The sequence below is a fragment of the Corvus cornix genome, chromosome 1A (assembly GCF_000738735.6).
Source record: "Corvus cornix cornix isolate S_Up_H32 chromosome 1A, ASM73873v5, whole genome shotgun sequence".
NCBI lineage: Eukaryota > Metazoa > Chordata > Aves > Passeriformes > Corvidae > Corvus > Corvus cornix.
The window spans coordinates 58,955,351-58,977,440 of NC_047057.1; the positions used below are offsets into that span (position 1 = coordinate 58,955,351).

The following is a 22,090-nucleotide window of genomic DNA, read 5'->3' on the forward strand; positions in this document are numbered from 1 at the left end:
TGCAAACCTGAGCCTGATTTATTAACTACTGTTCCTTTTGGTTTCTTATCCAGGGTGGCAAACCAGCTGTAGAAAGTTGAAAAGAAGTTGAGCTTCACGTCTTGTCCTTTCAGCCTGTTTCTCGTGTTCATTTTGGTCTATAAACAAACATCTCTCAGGTCTCCTAAATAGATATTCTGATTCAGTTCCCAGAACAGACCACCATCAGCCTCATTAAAGCTTATTTATGTTACTTTCATGCATGAATAAAAAAGCTCCCATTCACTGCTGATTTTATTTAGTTAGATTCTGTGCCTTGTGGTAGACATTGAATTGGAATGGCATTTTTGGCATCAAAAAAGAAAAAATAGTGAGACTGCAAGGAATAGCTTGATGCCTGCATTCTTGCAGTACGAAAACGAAGGGGTTAACCTGTTCTTGGCTGTATGATATTGATTGAGGACACAAAGAAAACACAGCTGTAAATATTTAGGAATATTCCCTAGTAGCTGGGGTGTTTTTTGGGGGGGTAGGTCATTGAAGTGGGACTCTGGAGGTACAGTCTGTTTTCCCAGGGATGCCACCCACTTCCTGCGTGGTAGGAGGAGGAAAGTCACTCGTTGTTCTAGGTCTCAGCTCCCCAGCTGAGAATGATGCTGTCTCCCTCCTCTCCTTTTCCAGCTTGCTTGTTTATCTCACTAACTTTTCATCAGAGTAACATCCACTCTGCCTCTGTGCTGAGCACAGTGGGTCCTGCTCTTGGCTGGGGCTTCTAGACAACACTACGAATAACAGACATGATTCTCTCTCTGTGCCTGTCTTCTCCCTCTCTGTCCATGCTCCAGTGCTTGTGAGGTAAGATTAACAGCTAAAAAACCCCAAATCAACAATAAAGCCAGTGTAAATGAAGAATGAGGGAGGAAAGATCCAGTATGTGTGATAAGTTGTGAAATAGGTTTGAGTAATGTTTTTCTCCAGCCCTGCTGACTGATGATCTATCTCATGTAAAGGTACTGCATTTTGGGACAAGAAGGATTTCAGCCTATCGTTTAAGTCAAAGGGGCGAACAAAAAGCAGCTTTGCCTGTTTCCTTTGTGCTAAGCACATTGTGAATATTCTTAAGCATTGCCACAAGGATTAACATCCCTGAATTTTAATGTGCCTGGTGCTGGAATGTAGCTGCTGGAAAGCAGAGCAGGCAGGAATGGTCTCTCTGGGCTCTGTAGGCTCTGCTAGGTGACTCTTTGAAGTTCTATTCAATAGCTTTCTATTACTCTTTATGTTTTTTTTCCTTTTCCGCCTTTTTCCCCTCCTCCTTCAACCACTTCTGGAACAAGTACTGATAGATTTAATGTTTCTAAAATTTACTGGACTGGACTCTTTTATCTCCACATACTTTTGCATGGCAGTAGTATTAAAATTAGGAAAAAAAAAAAAAGCATGGGGACAGAAGTACGGAGTTTGGTGTTTACTTTGGATCATTAACCTGGCCTGTAAATTTGATTTGATCTCTCCTTTTTTTTGTTCCTCCCCTGCTCTCTCTGTGTAATTTCAGACTCTGCAAAGAGACGCTGTCTTCTGCTGCTTCGGGATCCCAGCAAGAAATGGGAGTCTGATGGATTGTAAATGTTACCTGCTTTGTTTAAAACGCAGCCAAACAGATAAGTGCACTTTCAATTATCTCCAAACAGTGCTTTAGACATAGCTGTGCACAGCATCTCGGTTCAGTTTGGTGAGGCTCTGTGCTTCACGCCTGCAAATGAATGCTGTGTGGGTCTCATTTCAGCTGAGAAATACCAGACGATATTGGTATTTCACATTAAGGTAATTAATTGGTGTCTGAGGGAACTGCAGCTGAGGGGTTGGGAGGCTCCCAGGGTTCTTTCCCTGCTCTTCCATAGCTGCTGTCTCCCGCAGCCCTGTGAGGTTTTGGGACTCTGAGGAGCAGCTCTGTGGGACCAGAGGAGGCTGACGTGACCCATCTGAGCCGTAAAGAGTCCTCCGGGACTCATTAGAGGTTTAATAACTAGGCTTGGCTGGTTTGATTGAGAAGATGCTTGTGCAGGCTTGGCACAATCTCAGAGAAACCAGCTCGTGCTGCTGGCAGGAGAAAGGGCTTTCTGCATGTGCTTGTCGTATGTGTGCAGAGAAAGTGATAACCCTGCTTCCTCCTGCCGGCTTCCAGGTGGGAAAAGAGCTGGGGATGGGGGAGAAAAGACCTTGGTTACACTGAGTTTGCACAGGGCATGCAAAGAAGTATTGTGGGTGAGTTGTAACAAGAATGGTCCCCTCAAAGTTAGGGAATCTAACTCTACCATCTCTCTACCAAGAAAGCAATTTCTGGCTGCTTAGGTCTGCTTCTAGAGGTGACCACTGTCTCCTTGTGGACACACCACTGCAATTACTAAATTATTCAAGAAACCCATAAAATAGGGTCTCACGTAAAGCACAATTTTGTAATAATATACAGCCATGGAGCTGGAGCAAATATTCACCATAATGCAATTTACTGTGTTAGAATAATGAAAAAAGCATTGAAGCTGGGTGTGTGAGCATTGTTGGGGATGTGTGGCAGGAGGCCGGACAAGAGCCAAATTACCTACTCCAGACTTGTCTTGCCTGCTCTGCCAGGGATAATTACCAGTGTAAAACATCTACCTGGCTATTAGGAAAACTAGAGACCTGTTTGCTGCAGCAAATTAGGCTGCAGTAACTGACCTGAATTCGTGTTACCTTCCTAAACAAAAGGTGAGTTTCTTGGTGAAGTTGCCAATTTAGGAGTGATAGAGATGGGAGAGACAAGGAGGGGAAGGGAGAGGCTGCTGCACTTTGCGAGAACTGAATCTGGATCAACTCATGATCCCTGAAGTGTCTGAAGTTCCTTCTTTTCTAGGAAAAACTTCACTGCTGCTATTACCAAGAATTTTTTAATATTAATAGAAGAAATGACATGTCTGTTAGTAATGACTAAGTTCTGTCTTACAATTGTAAACAGTATTTATTCCTGACTCTTCAATACTTTGAAAGCAAAAAGGCTTGACGCTGTATTAAGAAACACTGATAAAATGGAGCTCTAGGGAGACAATCAGGGCTAGTTCATTCAGCAAGGATGGATAGGAAGTTCAAAAAGCTTAAATCATCTCTGTGCACCAACTAATGCAGCTTAATGTTTTTCTAACCTCAGAGGTTCTCAAGGTCTTGATTGTTAGGTTGGCAACTTTAAATCTGTTTTTTGCCAGTGAGCTGAAATCAATGTACCCCCGTATTAGGTCGCATTAAATTAACCCTAAGCTGGCCAGTTCCAGTCTGGGCACTCTGATATTGATCAAAGTCAAATCTGGAAATCATCCTGAAGTGTGGCTGGCATGCAACATGTGGTGCCTGGAAGAAGAAGCAGCAGAAAACACTTAGAGTGTCTCTCGGGAGCTGTACTGATGAGAGGGATGATACCAAGGGTGTTCTATGCACCTGTGGTTTGGCTGGTGCTTCCTGAAGCTGAGGAGAACAGATTCAACAGCTCTTAACAGGTTACTGAAAAAAAAATTTGTCCAGAAAAGAAGATCCTCGAAACCCTAACTCCTTGTCTTACAGGTGAACCTTGAGGAAACTTGGGAGACTGTAGCTCCTGAATGCATGACCTTCCCCTGTGATTAGACAAAAGCCATGGGGAAAGACAAGAAAGAAGAGGCCATCTTCCTGAGGAAAAAGATAACCTTGCTGCGGGCTTTCTCGCTGCTCATTGGCAGCATGGTTGGCAGTGGCATCTTTATTTCCCCCAAAGGAGTACTGAAAAACTCTGGCAGCGTGGGCTTCTCCCTGGTCGTCTGGTTCTCCTGTGGGCTCCTCTCCATGTTTGGTGAGTGGTGGGCTTTGGCAGCCTTTGCTTAAGCACCTGGGAAGTGAGGGGAGCCTGCACATTTTTATGTTTAGAAAGTTGGGAGATGAATAAACCCAAAATTCCTGGTTCCTACTGCAACAAAGGTTTAAGAAGTCAGGGAGTGACAGTGACTGTGAACGGAGGCAGCATGGTCTCCGCCAGGAAAGCTGGGAGAGAATGTGGGGATTCCTTCTGTAAGGTGGAAAGGAGATGTAGGCACCTAAAAGGGAATCTGAGGGCTGTGCTGTGCTTTTCACAGACACTGTGAAGGGGGCAGGAAGGGACAGTCCCAATATGCCATATGGGATCCCCTTTCTGTCGGGGAGAATAGCGAAGCACTGAACTGGAATGCCTGCGGAGCTGCAGGGTATGCACCCGCCTGGGGTGGGTGTCTGGGTGTCTGTCAGAAATGGTGTGGGTATGTCTGATGCTGCCTGGGAGCAGGAGATGGAGCAGATCAGCCCCACTTTCTGTGTGTTACTGTTGGATTGATTTCTGTCATTTAATACCAGTCTTTTCTCACGAAGGTTGTCTTTTGGATGGCAGTTTCATTCTGTTTCTTTTGAAATAATATAGCTCTTAAAAGTTACAGTGGATAAAACACATGGCTTTTAGTTTCTTTCATTAACTGTATAACATCACCACCTCAGAAACTCTCTAAAGGTGCTATTAGGACAACTGCAAGTTCTTCCAGCCCAGAAGAGAAATCTGATGCTTATTACAGTGTGTGACTTTAACATTCTTCTTCTGTTGTAACTTACTTAAGAAAAAAACAACAAGGAGAAATACTACATGTGAAAAAAACCACTCTGACACTGTGACATGTACATGCAAGTTTAGAAATTGAGACATTCAGTTGTTAATAGGGCAACAAGTTGTTCTTTCTCTTAGTATATGTGTACCAATATTTCACATTGCAACCTCTGTGAGGTCGTTTGGTGAATTATACACTTCTGCTTAAAGGAAAGCTTACAATATAATGGGAGCATGGTGTTTCTTTTAACCAAGAAGAGCAGTAAATGATAGTGTGTGTGCTAATCACATAGCCAAGCTCTGCACTTGCAAAGGTTTCTCCCTCTGCAGCATCCTTTGATACACTCTGCTGGAAGGGCCTTGGGAGCCTCTTTATCAAGTTATTGCATTTTGTAGCTGGATTTGTTGGTTTGTTCTTCCCTTTTATCAGCTTGACGACCTCCCCATATAATTTCTCTGACACTTCTTTGCAGTATTTTAAAAGGCCTGCTTTCTTTTATGCTTTTTTTTTCTTTCAACTGAAGCATATATACAAGTCCATTGCATGAGTTCAGCAACACACTTACATGCATGCTTGAGGCATGCATGTCTCAAGGGACCCACTGGAATAAATGAAATGGGCTGTCTGCCTGTATTTGATGCTTTGAACAGGAATTCTGCACAAATTTTCCAGCAGGGAAGCAGGAAACATTGAGGTTGTCACCATCCTGCACGACCTGAATGTGGCATGATTGCTATGGGACTTGGAGGCATGGCCATGTCACAACTGGATTCAAAGGAGGGAAGGGATTTATGTGAAGATGCAAGATAAGAACACGAGAATGTGGCCTGGGATTAAAAACATGATTGGGATGACCAGTTCAGCCATGGCTTGTGGCTGAGCTGCTGTAGCTGCTTTGTAAGCACCCTTTCACCAGTCTAACTGTGAGGAGAAGCAAGAATCCAGGGTATTTTTCAAAGGAAACTTCTTGTTGCTCTGTGCAGCATTTCTATGACACACCCTTCTGCGGAGCTTCCATGGAAATGTTGTAACATTAACCACAAAATAGACAATTTCTTTCCACCTGACAGGTAAGCCAATTACTTCAAAACACGGCAGTACACAAAAATAGGGAAAAGTAGTTCTGTTAAATCTCTTTCTCTTCCTCTCATTCGCTCCTTATCTTAAATGGATTTGTTCAATCTCTGAAAAATCACACAGAAAAGAGAAAATCCATGGGATTATTTGCTTGGTACATTTCTACCTGAACTTTTCCAGGTGCCTTGTGCTATGCAGAGCTTGGAACAAGAATCACCAAGTCTGGAGGACATTATATCTACATTTTGGAGACACTAGGGCCTCTGCCAAGCTTCTTATTCCTGTGGGCAGAGTTTTTTGCTATCAGGTAAGAGATTTGGTTTGCTTGTCTCTTCCTGGATGCAGTGATAATTTAAAATACCTAAAGTTATGGTGCCAGGTAACAGTCCAGGCAGTTCATAAAGGAAAGAGTAGAAACAAGTTGAATGATTTTAAAAGATTTTTCAGTGATAAAAGGAAGAAGATGCAAAGTAGAAATAGTTACAAATGTTAAATGTGTTCTGTACTTGAAGAATAGCTCTCTTCTGCCCTGGCAGATGGTATCCCCCAAGAGCTGTGGTGTATTTCAGAGACTGACAATAGATGCCAGATTTATTTCAGGTCTTCTGTTTTCAGTGTGAAACTTCTTTGATTTTTCCAGATTCGGAAAGTGGAGACAACTTTCTGACTTAGTCCCAAGTTAAATAATTTATAAAATTGTGAGCTACTTCTTTTTTTAACATTAAAAAGGAAGTCCTCACCTCTCAATAACCTGTATCCTTCATGTAAGCTGAGATGAAGCAGGACATATGAACCACGCTGCTTTGCTCAGTATGATTAATCTCAACTTTTCCTTTCAAGTTGGAAATTAATCATTTTGCAGCATGTGGTTTTTAACCCATTTCCTGAGAAAAACCTATGAGAAAAACTCAATGGGAATTCACCATCTGCATGGGTAAGAGGATTAAGCCAGGTGGGGAAACTTGCTCCCCTTCCCAAGTTTAGTGCAGTTTTAACTCATGCCATTTTTCAGCCATCCTCAGAGCAGTTTGTGCTTGGTTCCCCCCACACTCCCCATCCAGGCCTGCCAACAGTGCTGTGGTTTCCTTGGCATTTGGACGCTACATGCTGGAGCCATTTTTTGCCCCCTGTGCTGCCCCTGTGCCTGCGGTGAAGCTCGTGTCTCTCCTGGGCTACTGTAAGTACTAACACTTATGGGATTGTCCATCCTGGCCTCTCTGCCCTGGACTAGGAGCACTTATGGGCTTTCCTGGCACAACCGTGAGATAGGAGTCCTGTCTTACCTCCTTGGCCACCCAAAATATTCTGATTCAAGGTGATGGTGTTGGGCCACTGTATTTTCCAGGAAGGGGAATGGGCCTCCCTCTTGACCAGCTGGAGCCCTAGGTAGGGGGATTTTGCCAAGTGTGGGAGCAGAAACTCTCCATGTGTAATTGTGCAAAAGCTACATGGGTTGTGGGTGTAAGGCTCAAGGTTTTGGACTCCTCCCCTGATGCATCCAGCCCATGAAGCTGTCCTGCCTGCTCCAGACTGGTGTGGACTGGCACAGGGAATCTGCAAAGTGGGCTGCTGAGATGTTCCACACTCCTCCCCCAGGCAGGTGTGGATCACCCAGCAGGAACCAGGTTCCTGCTGCCTTTTAGGAACATAACTCAGCAGCCTCTTTGAACACTGTATGCTGGACCACACCTGTAATGTTTTCTGACATCTCTCACCCCAGGCATCCTCTCTAAGGCATAAAGATGCGGCCTTCCCCCAGCATCCCCAGGGCAGGGAGAGCTGCTGTATTTTTTCCTGTGTGTGTCGAGCACAGGCTGCAGCTGTAGCAGTGTGGTCTTCTCTCCAGACACGGTCCTCACCCTCAATTCCTGGAGTGTCACCTGGAGCGCACGGCTGCAGACGGCTCTCTCTGTTGTCAAACTCCTGGCTCTTGCACTCATCATCGTGCCAGGGATGATGCTGCTGGCCCAGGGTAGGTGTTGCTGCATGGCTGAAGGAAGGTGCTCACTGGTCCCCTCGTCATGGCTTTTATCGGTCCCAAGTGACAAGTGCAGTGCTCACTTAGCTGCCAGGAGCTTTCTCTGTGCATGTGCTGGATGTTGTAGCGGGTTGGGTTTGTAACCGGGCGGAAACACCGATTTAGTGTAGTCGTTTGGTCCAAAATACTCATTACTGTTTACCTTCTGTGAGATAAGAATTAGGAGAAATGCAAAGCAGGCACCAACTTTGAAAGAATATAAAGAAGTTTATTAACAGACTTAAAAGAAGAAAAGAAAAATCATACCACACTTTCAGAACTCTTCTCCTCTCCCCACCTTCTTCCCTTCTCCCACTGACAACGTAAAAAGACAACTCTTAAGATGTTCAGTCTGTTTACCACTTCCACAATAACCTTGTTCAGTCCATTTAGGAAGAGGAGTCTCTCTGCTCGCATGTGAGTCCCTTCCCCCAGCTTGCAGCTTTTCCCACAACTGCTTTCGAGGGTCCACTCTTGAAGGTTTTTGGGGTACAATTTTAAGGTTGAGCTGTTCAGAAACAAAAGTTCTCTTCATCCATCTCTGGGAGCATTTAATCTCTAAGAACAGAGGCCCTCCTCCTTCCCTGGGAGCAAAGGGTCATCCTCATCTTCATCTTTAGGACTATCTCTGGGATCATCTCTAGGAACTGAGGTTTTCTCCTTTCCCATTTGGAGCAGAAGTCCTCATCTGGTTCATCTCTCCCTGTCCAAACTTCTCATTAAATTACAGCTGCGTCAGCATCTGCCTATCTCGGCGCAGGTGCTTTTGTTAACAAGCACGAGTTGAACACTCCACCCTCTATATCTTCTTGAAATTACAACGGGTACTCGGATATATCATAGCTTTACAACAGAATTTCAGCTTTAAGCATCTTCTCTCTCTCTTCTCTCAGGTTTTTAGCTCTTCACAGCACTAAAAGGGTTAATCTCACCTAGGCCTTGTGGCTGGAATGTGGCTTATTGAAGTGGAGAGGGGGGGGAGCCCAGCTGCTCCGGCTGCCCACAGCCCTGCTGTGGGGGGGATTCTGCGAGTGGAACAGGGCCCATCGGCTCCAGGATGGCCGTGGCCCAGCCTGGCCCGAGCAGGGCCTGGGCCGGGCCCGCTGACCCCGCACGGGGCCTGCAGCCACCTGTCCCAGCACTGGAAACAAGAGAGAGCCTCTGCCTCAGGGTTTCTATTCTTAAGTGTGTATCACAGAGGCGGTCACAACTTTAAGTGGCTCAAACAATTGTCCATATTCAAACTGGCCAGCTGATAGGTTCTGTCAGGTCGTAGAGGAAGCTGTAAGAAGAATATCACTTCTGAGACTTAGCTTGCTAACCTATGACAATGTGAATTAGCTGGGAGCTGAGACCGGTGTAGCTGGCACAAGCCGCATCATTGCACTGCGCTGATGCACCTGGCTGGGTGGTGCTTTCTCCAAAATTTAGTGGGTCTTAGTGCCAGAGGATGTGTGATCCTACCCGGAGTCATACAGGCGCCTTCCTCTGCAGATGGTCTTTCTTTGGAGTCAGGCTTGCCTGTTTCCAGTGTGGCTCAAAATCTTTCCAAAGCAGCACGTATCTGATAGACGTTTAGGATGTGACAGCATCCCCTGAGCCAGTCACACTGTGCAATGAGTTACCAGCCCTCAGTGGAGCCCTGGTAATGGCATCTCTAACCTTTCTGTGGCTAAAGCTAATGTTTTTTACCTCCAGATTGAGATGGGTGGTAATTTAGTGAATTTACAATGATCTTGGTACAGGATTTCATGCCCACATGCAGAGTGGGAGAGGAAAACCCTACCAGTAGTATCTTCTGTGAACAATACGAGAGTATTGGCTTTAATCCAAGCCTCGGTTTATAGAAGAGCCCAAGGCATTCCCACTCAAGGGATGAAGCCTGCTCCCTCTTCATGCTATTACCTTCTTCTGCAGAGAAAACACCACAGGCAGTGGGCTCCATGTTCATGTTTCTTTCTGATGTCTGGAGCTGGCTCCTTTGAACATGCAAAGATCCCCTTGGGCTGGCAGTGCCTCTGAACTAAATGACTGCCCTGCAGCTAGGAATCCTGAGCCATTATTGTTAGGAATGCCTTCAAATGACAATCTGGAGCCCTGGCACCTGTCCCCTGGCGGGGAGGATAAGTGCAGGTGACATCTGGAGGGAGAATTCACCAAGAGACTCCAGTATGACAGGCTGTATTTAATGTGACTCATGGGGGACTGTAAATTGCTCATTAATGCGTTGCAGGCAATAAATCCTTTTCATGCACCATCACTTACCAGCCATCATTTCAGAACATAAAAAAAGTACCCCAACAGGCCCACTCCTATATTTTGGGTTAGTTTTCTTCAAACCTATTTTCAATTTGAATTTTTTTTGTGCTTAAAAATCAGTTTTGTGCTTTTGAATAATTTTGCCTAATTCCTCTGCCTTATGCTGCTTTTTTTGGTTGCACTTTTGTCCTTTCCTCTGCCATTACCTTCTCTTTGGCTCAGGCTTATTTTAGAGACTTGCTGGGCCAGTGTTTCAAACCCAAGTGCCCAAATCTCGTCACTGAACTTCTTGCAGAAGCACCTCCATAGAAGTGGCCTGACTTTGTATGCTCCATGCCATGTCACACCTTGCCTGGTGAAGCCCAACTAGGCAAGATTCACACCTCTTACTCTTAAAGAGACTTTATTATAAAAAATTGAACATCGACGTGGAACTGAACCTTGGGTTACCTGGATTTGAAAATGTTGGGAATGCAGCTCCTTTTGACTGTGTTTGAATGGGAGGCCATTCAGCATTTGTCTCTTCCCCAAGTGTTTTTTTTTATTATTTAGAGAAAATCCTGACTCTGATTTTTTTTTTGGTATGTTTTGGTTTATTATTTCAAGTAGAGAACTGGAAGGAAAATTAGGGGACTTGGTAAATAACTGAGACACCTCTACTTCGAAAATTTTATTTGCTTTGCACTCACCTGTGGGTGAGTGGTGGTGGGTCAGACCGGCAGTTCCCTGCTCCTGTCCCCTCCTCCAGCCTGGTTCCCATGCTCTGGCCGGCACAGGGCTGGGGTCAGTGCTCCAGCAGCAGGAAACAGGAGGGAGCATAGTGAGAACTGAGTTAGCCGCCTCACTGGCTGCACCACATCAAAGGGGGAGTGCGTGTCCAGCTGCTGAGGGGGCTGGGGACAAAACATGGGGGTCAATCCAACAAATTAATTTTGGGCCTGAGGAAAGGAGAGGACAATGTCAATCCTCTCATCTCCACGATCTCCTGTTCCCATAGCAAGGTCTGTTGGAAACAACTAGCTACTGTTGTTGCCCTTCCTGAAATGCCTCCCGTAGCTGGACAAGGTATAGTTGGGTTTTTTTTATGTCGCTGTAGGAAAGTAAACATATCAGCAACAGCCCTGAAATTAAAGCAATGAAATGAATTTGAATACCTGGCTCCAAGGAAATCACACTCTTCCCAGGTCTGGGCAAGTGATACAAGGGATGTTATCCTACAGGGAAGAAAGCCTGTCTCTGACATTTTCCTACTCTGTGTCCATTGTTTATCTCCTCTGCAGGCCACACCGAACACTTCCAGGATGCTTTCGACCGACAGTCTCTGGTTCTGGATAAGCTCCCCCTGGCTTTCTATGCAGGCATGTTCGCATACTCAGGCTGGTAGGTGCGATGGGAGGGCACGTCACAGCAGCAGACAGGCGCCCTCAGCATGACTCAGACTCTCACCCCATCTCTTCCCATCGTGCAGGTTTCAGACCAGCTTTGTGCGTGAAGAGTTGGTCAAACCTGAACGGTAAGGCTGGGAGGAAGCTGCCCTGGGTTACCAGCCTCGGGGGTAGCACAGCTTTCCCAAGTGCAGTACGGGAGGAATATGTTTGTGGGTTCACCTGACTGCAATCAATTGTACTACCAGATAAAATCTGCAGTAATAGTGTGCATAACAAGGGATAGCAGCTTGTTCTTTGTGTATGTGTTTTCTCCTTTCTTGTAGAAATATCCCCCTGGCTGTCATCGTGTCTGTGATCACGGTAATTGTGGGGTACATGCTCACCAATGTCTCGTATTACACAGTCCTGGGAACACAAGATGTTCTGGCTTCTCCTGCTGTGGCTGTGGTGAGTTGTCATTGCTATTGTTATCTCCTCAGTGTGGCCAGCTTATGCTGTGGTCATGGCAAGTCTTTCAGAGATGATTTTCCTATAAAATGCTTTATTGCTTTGTAATTTTTCTTGATTACTGGGCAACAGTAACTTCTTCTAGTTGTGCTTAAAAGATAATGAAAAATAACCTGCAGATGACAGTAGAAAAGGTGAGATTTATGACTTATATATCACTCCTTCAATGGAAGAAGTTTTCGGGTTTTTTTGACCCTGATGTCACCTAGAGATCACCACATGTTCCTCAAGTCATGTTTTTTCTTCCTCCAGAGCTTTGTGCAGCGAGCCTTCAAAAGCCTGATCTCCGTGGTCCCTGTCCTTGTCGCACTGTCCTGCTTTGGAACCATGAATGGAGGAATCTTCACATTTTCAAGGTCACATCCCTAAGGATCTATTATGCTTTTGGCTTACTGAATCAGAGGGAAGCACCAGCAACCTGTGCAACTACCCATCCACATGGTGGCATTTTAGCCACTCTTGTGGGAAAAATAAGGCTTTTGACTCCCAAGTTGTCAGCTACAGGATGGTCCCTTTTGGCTAAGTGTCTACTCTTTCTATTTCTGGCCAGGTCCAGACTTTGGTATCTAGGTCTGGTCACAAAGAAAGATTTTTATCTTCTCCCCTACCCTTCAGTTTAAATCCCCAGTTTAAATTGAAATGTCAATGTTTTTGGTGAACTAAAGGCTTTGTTGATGTTGGCAGCTGCTCAGTGAGACCGAGTCTTCTTTCACTGGGTTCACTCAGCTGTGCTGCTCCAGGGCATGGGGTCCCTCTGTTGTGAGGCTCTCTAGGCAAACTCTCCCTTGAGGACTTTCCTTTGAAGTCTGTGAAATGTCATTGGGGTGGGCTACCCCTAAAGTAATAGTCAAGGTTCAAGAAGTCTTGTTATAGCAATAAGAAAAGCTTTGTTCCATGGAAAAATTAACTTGCCAGCTTCAATGTCTGACACAGTCCCTGTCCTTATGGGAGCCTTGAAATTGGAGAGGAGGGCAGACCTTATGAAGAAGGATGTTGTGCTGGTCCTGTGGAGCTGAGCAAACTCTGTGGTGGGTTCTGCTTCACAGCTTTGATTGCAAAGGGAAAAATCAGTTGATCTGAAAGGAATGTTTCATAGCATGAAAGCTAATGAATTATCTGATCCACTACCCTGAAGTCCTGTATTAAATACAGGTGTGGATGATCCTTCCCATTAGCTGCTCTAGATAGTGGTTTTCTTTGAGGATGAGAAGTCTCTGCACAGCACAGAGGTTCTTTGCATCCCTTATCAACCTTCTCTTCCCCATCCTGGCATCATTAACATAATCACTGCAGAAAGCCCATATAAACACTGATGGGGCCTCCCTGGCTGCCTGCCAGCCACACCCCTGCAAAGCCACAGAGACAGCAATAAAACTGGTTGTACACTTGTGTCCCAGCTGCTTTGGGCCCTGCTCCAGCCCAGCTGATGCTCTGGCATGGTTTGTTTGTGGATATTAAATTTATAAAATTGGATGTGATTGTCTTCTCCTTAATTGCTCTTTCATGAGTCAAAGAAGGATGGAAGCAAGGAACTCTGCTCTCATTTTGTAGCTGTTCTTGTGTGTAGCTAGCCTCTTGGCAGTATGACAAACTGTATTTTCCAGCAGCTGACCAGAGGATTGGAAATCATCTGCCATTTGAGGAGATTGCACTTTGTATTTTCTATATATGTACACACAAGAATATAGGCTTCAAAACTCACAATCCCCTTCCATAAACTCACCAGCTTCTCTTATTAAGGACTGAAGTTTGTAATCCCTCCATTTCCTTTTCACTGGAAAAGTAATTAATCTTTCACTGGAAAGATTAATTACTTTTCTGATGGCAAGAGACCTTCTTACTCCTGTTTCCAGCCTGAGATCATTCATGGTCACTTTGGACGTGCCCAAAGGTCTCTGCTAACAAGGCACCCAAGGAGACACTGCCAGTGGTTCTGATGGTGGGCTCTGCACTGCATTGAACTGGTCCTGGGAGAGCTATGGGAACCCAGCCTTGGGGTTTTCTTCCAAATGCCCCCAAAATGGAAGCTGTCCCTGCCCATGGCAGGGGGGATGGGTTCCAACCCAAGACATTTGATGATTCTATGAAGGTGCAGCTAAAGGCAGAACTGTGGACTTGTGCTGGGAAACGGAGAGGGTGCCCTGATACCTCAAGTCAGTCCAGTGACTGATCTCATTTCTAGTCTGGATGTAGGATGTTAATGCACAGGGCTGCCTGTCTTTTCCTAGGACTCTGTTTGTGGCTTCCAGGGAAGGACAGTGGCCTCCCCTCTTCTCCATGATCCACATTCGACGGCATACACCCCTTCCTGCTGTCATGTTAATGGTAAGGAGATCTGGCTGTGTGACGTTCTGTTCGTTTGCAGTCTTGTCTCTCTTGCAAAGACTGGTTAAACTGAGGAGTTTTAAAGGGTGTTGAGACATTAAATTACCCCTGGAAAATAAAGAAGGCAGGATACAGAAAATGGCTGGAAAGTACTAAGTCCCCTTGAGCCAGCAGTGGTACCCAACTGTACAGCCTTGAAGTCCCTGCCTTATAACCTTAGACAGCTTTTTTAAAAGTATTGTCCCTACCATCTGCCACAGGTGTTGCTTGATATTGCCTTATGAAAACACCTCTGCCTGGCTTTTGCTATTTGGAAATTGAAAATTCCCAGGTGTGGTGGAAATGCAAGGAATGAGCATTTGTAGAGATAATCTGGTCTGATACTTTGGTTTGTTCAGGGGGGTTTTTTATGGCAGTGGTCCAGCTCCATCCTAACTGTGCTGCAGTGCCTGTTGCAGCTTGGCTGACCTACTAAAAACTTAGCAGATGTCGTTATAGATAGCCTGTGTACAAGCAGTGCAGGCTTTTGGATCATGCATGTTTTAATTGCCCTGTCTTGAACATGAAGCATCAAAGATGGTACTGATCTTGAAATGATCTCTCCTTTCTGTAGCACTACAGAATAGCGCCTTTAGGTCTTTTGCCTTCAGTCTGTGACATTCTTTTGTAAAGTTCTCTGACCTCCAAAATGTTGGGGCTGTGAAGTAGTTGCAGGGGAGTTGGAGGAGGTGATCCGTATTACCCTTCCTAATCAGAGTACCATAGCAAGGCTTTAATGACTGTATTTCATGTTCACAATGCTCAGTTCCCTTTGGTCACTGCCATGGTGTGCATTGGAGACATCTACCATCTACTGAACTTCTTCAGCTTTTCCCGATGGCTCTTCATAGGATTAGCCACCCTCGGGCTCATCGTCCATCGCCACCGTCACCCAGAGCTGCACAGCCCCTTCAAGGTAAATGCACAGCACACACCTGGCAGCCAAGAATGTGCAGGCCTGTCATTCCTCTCTTTGATTTGCTAATTTACAGCATTACATGGCCATGGTAGCCCTTTAGGCTCCAAGGGGTCTCAATCCCTGATGCTTAGTAATGCATATGGGGAGCTCCTGAAATTGGTTGATGTGCCCAAACAGTCAGATGTGGTAAAACCTATAAAGCCAGTTCTACATGGAGTCACCAGACTGCTTGCTACAGGGGACAAAGTTTCAGGCTTGGAGCTGGCAGATGTACAGAAAGCAGTGCTCTCACTCATCTCTTGTGGGCTACAAGGAGGGACTCTTACCTGGATGTTATTTCAGTGGTAGGTAAGTCTCAGCTCTAGCTGTGAGAAGCAGGAGTGTATCAGGCTTGGGGAAAAAGGAGCATGGGCAGAGGGGTCCAGGGAGAAAATCTGACTTGGGAGGAATCATCTGCTGGTATAGAAATACTGTCTATTGTAAAGCAGTGGGCCCCTTTTGTGGCCTTTCTCATGCTGCTGGGTGCTGGGATCTTCCTCATGTCAGCAGGGGATGCTGGAGCTGGTTGCTGGAGCAGCTTTCCTGCACTCAGGCACATTTCCCACTGCTGGATAATGTGCAGAAGGTATCAGGCTGGGGCAGTGCTTGAGGCGGGCGCAGTTTTTTCCTGACTCTCGTCGCCCCTGCATGGTGCCTCCAGCCAGAAGCTCCCGGGGAAGAGAGAGGACCTCCAGAGCTGCTGGCACCAGGCAGTGAGGAGCTCAGGGGTCAGAAACACTTCCTGCAGCCCGCAGGGCTCCTCCATGAGCTGTGCGTGTCCTCCTGCAAAGTTTGGGGTAATTTTTCTTCTCAGTCTTTGCATTTAGCAGAGGCCTTGAGGTTTCCCAGTTTGTTGGTTGGCTGTATTCGTGTACTCCTCCAGGACCAAACTGAATACATTTTTGCTTTATCTTTCAAACCAAGCTTCTCAGGGGAGGTTTATTAGTGGGTGGCACTGCTGCTGCTTTCAGATGCTGAGATTTTGCCCGGTTGTTTTGTTTTTTTAACAGAGATTCAGACTTCTAGCGGGTCCTAAATGCTGATTGAGCGAGGGAGGGAAATACTGGCCTTTTGGTCAGTTGGGCTGATTTCCCTCCGCCTTTTCCCCAGTTTTTATCAGTTCTGTGCAAGAGGAAGGGCTGCGGGCAGGTGGCGCGGGCACGTGCTGCGCTCTAGCGGCCGCACACGGGCCGTCCCCTGCCGCTGCCCGGTGGAGAACGGAGCGCGACATGCGTGTGACTCTGCTGGTACTTAAACTCTCTACGGCATTTTGGGTTAAAAACGGTGAGAAAACACGGGAAGGAGGAGGGAGCAGTCTGCTCGCACACCTCTCAAGCAGATGTGCAGTGTGACTGTGTGCATGTAGGAATGGCTGGCAGGGGATGCTCCGGGTGGAAAGACAACAAGAGTACCTAAGTTTGATGGCTGGATGCCTGCCACACCTAGAGCAACTGATCTCTTCCAACTCGGCATGTTGAGCATCCAAAATACAATCTTTATTACTGGTAAAGATTGTCACCCTAGATGAGAGCAGCTCCTTCATTCCACCAGCCATGGCGAGAAGTTACTTGGCTGAGTTTGGATCCAGAGACAGAGGGATTGTTTCACAGTTTTATTATTTACTGCAGTATTCCTATTTGCTCTCCAAATAACCCAGATGAATTGGCTCACCCAATAGGGTATGCCTGAAGTGCTGAGTGCTGCTTTGATTTTCACCATGGTGTCGCTGAATCTCATGTTCTTGGTGCAGGTACTACAGAGATAGAGTCTGGTTTGTCTTGGTTTAGTCACTATAAATCTCAGGTGAGCTGGAGGAAGGGCAAAACAAGTAGTGAGTTTTATAAGCAAAGAACAGTTTGATTCAAAGTGTCACTACTTTCTTGGCTTCAGATTTTCCCTCAGCAGTTTTTAGGTGGCAAGTAGGGCTGTGTGTGTGTGTGCATGCACAGGAGCAGGACATTCACAGAGCAGTGGGGTGTAGGGTGGCTTCTCCTCCTGCTTGGCTTCCAGTTGCAAACGAAGTTTAAATTTTGGTGCACATGAATATAGGAGGCATGCACCTCACAGGGCACACTGGGCTTTGAAGCTGATGCAGTTGTTTGCAGTCTGATTGTACAGAGACACTCTGCAGGACAGGATATGATTCTTCTCATCTTCTTTAGGTGGAGAAATGAATACAGTGTGTGTTGGCACATACAGAGACTGATTGGCTACAGCCACCAGTTTTCCCTGATAGTCTTCTGTGCTCTTTTCCCCAGGTTCCCCTGTTTGTTCCTGTCTCTTTTACCATCATCTGCCTCTTCACAGTGGCAATGTCTTTCTACTCAGACCCTGTGAGCATTAGCATTGGATGCACCATGGTTTTGAGTGGTTTTCCAGTCTACTACCTCATAATTCACAGGCAGATGTCAGACCGCTGTCGCAACCTGTTTTGTAAGTATGCACTTGACTTCCAGTATTGTGGACCTAAAGAGGCTCAGGGGTGGGGATGCTGGTTTGCTCCCAGGGCTCATCTCTAATGCAAATGGCTCCTCGACCAACAGACCTCATGAAACCTTAATCATGACCCCTGGCACTCCTCCAATGTCTTTCCCAATGCACAGCCTCCATGGCCAAATTTGTTTTAACAAAGACAAAGCTGAGGTCTACCAACAGGGGGAACAGAGACGGTTGCTTTTGCACCGCATCCCTGGATCCTACTGAACTTCATCATGTCTTTGGGATCGCTAGGTCTGGGTCAAATTTGTCTGACACGGAGCGACAAGACGAAAAGTTAGGATGGAGAGACAGGCAGACACTGTAACCTCACGCACAAACTTACTAGCTGAAAGGCTGGGGAGAGGACTGGTAGGAGAAGAGTGCTGCCAGAGGCCTGTCCTCTTGGCGAAGAGGCCAGGATGGTTTGGGCACAAATGTGGCCATGGAAATGAAGTACATCTCCACTCCATGCAGTGCCTAGTACAGATTTCCTTTGGATGTAGGCATGGTGGTACAATGCTTTTTCAGAAATGAGAGCCCAGGTTTGAATTTAATTTGTTATTTCTGTTACAAGTCTTGTTTTCCTTTGATCTGGTGTTGGATGGAGGTGCATTAGTAACCACTGAATAGAAGAAAACATACAGCAAGAAAGGAAACAGATACAGTGATCTGCCAACATAAAGTGCTCCAGCCATCAGTGCTGATGTTCTGATTTTCAGCCATATCTCAGGATTTCCTCTGGACTAAGCTTCCTTCCTTTTTTTCCACCCTTTCAGATTATCTTACACACAAACTACAGTTACTGCTGGAAGTTGTCCAACAAGAAATCAAGACTTACTGAGAAAACCATCAGAAACTCACAGAAGACGATAAAAATATATTACTCCATTTTTGACACCTTTGATCCTACCAAAAGCAGGCCATGCTTTTATTCTTTTTAGTCAGTGCAAATGAGGATGACTGAGCCAAAACCATGCTGCAAGTGTTCCTAAGCTTGCCAATTGGGATCTCTTCCTGCCCTTTTTTCAGAAGAGCAAATTAGTTCTCTGAAATGAGCTTGCTTTGCCTGCAGTGTCTTTGAAACCAAGATCCTAATTTTGCAGCCTAGCCCAGTCTTGAGTAAAACTGAGTGTGTGTGTGTGTGTGTGTGTGAGTACAGAGACAATATTTTGTTTTCCTAACTTGGCAAATAGAGGAAGGAGGCATGTTGCAGAACTTAGAATCCAATACATGGAAGCCAAATGCAAGTTTCAAACAGAACCACTGTAGTAGCCTCGTTGTGGACAAGGGGAAAGGTTGGGGACAGCAAGTTAGAGATAAGGTAGATTGATTGGAAAGGGGAAGGCAGGGGGATAAAATTTTGTTCACCAGAAAGTGAAGGTTCAGCTAATGAGAAGATATTTGAAATTCAAGTATTAGCAAAGTAAGATCATAATGTTTTTGCTTTGATTTTTGTATAAGCAGGATGAGTTTTTTTAGCTTGCAAATAATCTTTCAACTTTGAATTTTACTTTTATGGAATGACATTTTAAAATGTACAAATGCATTAAAAAAAATCAGCTAAATATCAACTAGAATATGACAGAATAGATCCTGGTCCCACCCCTGACTTCCCAGATCTATTCCTCACCAGTGAAGTTGAAAACTCAAAATTTGGCCCAGCTCCAGTGAAATACAATTCCTCCTTTAATTAGACAGGACCACTGATGAGACTTGGGCAGGTTCCTGAATAAGCACATCTTTTAGTGCTGTAAGAAGAAGTGAGTGACTTCACATCCAAGCTTTAACTTGCTGATTGCACATGACTTGCTGATTCAATCCATAAATCTTAATTTGAGATAATGGCATGAGAAAGGTTTCCATTATTGGATTACTTTAGTTTACATTATTAATGAGACAATGTTATGTCCAGATAAAACAGTAATTAGCCGTTTACAATCATGTAATTGTTAATCGGTTCCTAAAAGATGGGAAGTAGCATGCTGAGACTCCTGCTGGAAAGAGGAACAGCAGAACATGGAGCATTTTTTAATCCTTTGTATCAAACATTTATGTACCTAAAATAAAAACAAAATACCATTTACAAACCAAACGTAATCTACTGAAACATGTAAAATTTCGGAACTAAAGTTGGGGTTTTTTCAAAGCAATTGAGAATTATTATTCTTGTAATGACTGCTTCCTGTTCCTGTGCTGAATTAAGCTGGGAGAGCAACAGTGTGGTTGCAGGGCTTGCTTCCCCACTAGCCTCTCACAATTTAATTTACAAGCTGCTGGACACTGTCCAACAGGAAATACAGTCTCGCTGGGAAAATCCTCACTATGGAAACCATCACAATTTACAGGAGAAGGTACTGGCTTTAAATGATAGAATGGATTCAAGAGAGATCTGGAAATGCTTCCAGGTTCCCAGACAAGAGCCAGTCCCTCCTTGTGCCAGGCTTTGCTGAAGCTGAACCCCCTGGAACACCTTCCCACCGTGGCCATTGTCCCCAGGGATGGCGATACCCACAGCACCCCATGGCTGGGATCCAGTGTGGGTGGCTGGGGGACCAATCTGCAGAAGACTTTGCAGAACCAGGTGAGCCCAATCACCCCAACATTTCCTGAGACCACCCACTTAGGTACTGGTTTGGGGGATTTTACACATCTTAAGGTAGAAGCACGAGGTACTGCCAGCCTGGTCCGAGGCTGCAATACCCCTGTGAACACAGTGTGCACTTGTTGTGGCATCATTACTCCCACATCTAACCTTGGAGCAGTCTGAAATTGCAACAGAGCTGCTGTGTTTCACAGAGGCACAGAGAAAGGGTGAAATGTCCCTTCTTTGTCCATTTCCTCTGAAGAGAAAACATGAACGAGAATTGAAATTCCTGGGAGGAGACTTTGTAACACTACCTGCTGGACCATGGTTTCTTTATAAAGGATAAATCATTTGATGTATGCAGGGAAACCACACTTGGGTGTCTCTGCTGACTGGGCAGGAATATGATCTTGCAGGGCTATACATAGGATGACTGCTCCAAGACCTGTCAGATACTGGAAATGCAGACAGATATAGTACCATGGTTGAGAAATCAGAGGTTCAACAGCTCCACAAATGACATTGCAATTAAAAGGGATAATAATAAAAAATACTATGTTTGGAAAGTATCAGTTTACGGTGAGCTCAAGTTTCCAGTTTGTGGAGAGTTGTTTGTTTTTAGAGAGGATGGTGTGCTTCTCCCAGCAAAGATATGTAAACATTTTCTACCAAGCCAGAATGCTCTTCCTAAAGCTGCTATCTCATGCTTACTGAAGCTCCTAGGCCTCAGTAGGCCTCAGTAGGCCTAAGAGCTTCAAGAACAGCCAGAAGCGAGAGAGTTCAACTTCATAAACACATCTGTGGATTTTGTTTTGGTTTTTTGTGTGTGTGTGCGTGCAGTAGGGGTTTTGTGGTTTTTTTGGTTGTTGGGTTGGTTGGTTTGTTCGTTTTAATGCTACGTCTATAGGATGCACTCAGAGCGCACCCTTTCCGGAGACTCAGAAATTTGTGTTTCAGCCACTACTAATCTGGTGTGACTGGATCACCAGGAAAGAAAAATGTTCTGGGCAATTCAAGAATGCAAACTGTGGGGAAAAAAAAAAAAAGGTCAAAGAAATGCTTGCATCTGAACAAGTTTGCATAGTCAAGACTACTTGACTTGTTGTTAAGCTTTATGCCTCAGAGCTCTGCTGGGGAACGCTGTCAGCTTCTAAAAGGCTGGAGGTCATGCTGGAAAGCTCCTAAGCCTTGTCTGATTTCTGTGGGGAAGAGCAGAGAGGAGCACCAGACTTCAAGGTACAGGAACATAAACACCTGGGACTGTGCAGAGCTCGGAGGGCTGAGTGAGCCTGTCTCGTGGGGCTCCGTGCTCGGCACACACGTTTGTGTTACTCAGTGTGGCTCTGCTTGCTGCAAACCCCCCACCAGTGCCATCACTAACCCTGGGGAGAGTGGCACCCACTTTCTGCACTGAGATTTGCGGGTCACTTTGCAAGCCAACGCCAGCTGCTGGCTTTCCAAGAATGATGTCCAGCAGAAGCTGCTCCTTGCAGGAAGGAGAAGGTCCGGAATACCCCAGCCACCGGCAGGCTGGGAGTGTGGGGGTTCAGAATGTCACCATGGAGAATGGCTCTGTCTGGCGTGGGGTCTTGGGAGAGACGGGCAGGCCGTGTTTGGCAGAGGCAAGACAGAGAGCAGGAGGAGAAACAAAGAGTAGGATAGTTAAAGGGAAATTGGGAGAGGAGACTGTAATCTGTAGTCGTCGGAGATGTAAAACATGTAACCTTAGAAACTGAAGTTTTGTAGCTGCTGAACTGTTAGTTTGTAACAGCATATAAAGATGTGCCTTGTACAATAAAAGTTGGCTTTGCATGCACCCGGCCAAGTCCGTGTTCAATCACCGACAGG

General features: G+C 45.5%; 1 protein-coding gene across 2 annotated transcripts; it reads left to right on the plus strand.

Annotated features, from left to right (window-relative positions):
- Window positions 1-1,534: 1,534 nt before the first annotated feature.
- Window positions 1,535-22,058, plus strand: LOC104696180 (cystine/glutamate transporter-like). Of its 2 annotated transcripts, none has more exons than XM_019292615.3 (12): window positions 1,535-3,835; window positions 5,868-5,994; window positions 6,749-6,864; window positions 7,534-7,659; window positions 11,244-11,343; window positions 11,432-11,476; window positions 11,675-11,798; window positions 12,111-12,214; window positions 14,087-14,183; window positions 14,989-15,138; window positions 17,439-17,613; window positions 18,435-22,058. In XM_019292615.3, the coding sequence occupies exons 1-12, from the start codon at window positions 3,643-3,645 to the stop codon at window positions 18,497-18,499; spliced, it is 1,422 nt and encodes a 473-aa protein (XP_019148160.1). In that variant the 5' UTR covers window positions 1,535-3,642; the 3' UTR covers window positions 18,500-22,058. The 2 variants fall into 2 exon arrangements, with proteins under 2 accessions (XP_019148160.1, XP_019148161.1); XM_019292616.3 differs by lacking the exon at window positions 18,435-22,058 and adding an exon at window positions 18,233-18,428.
- Window positions 22,059-22,090: the final 32 nt, after the last annotated feature.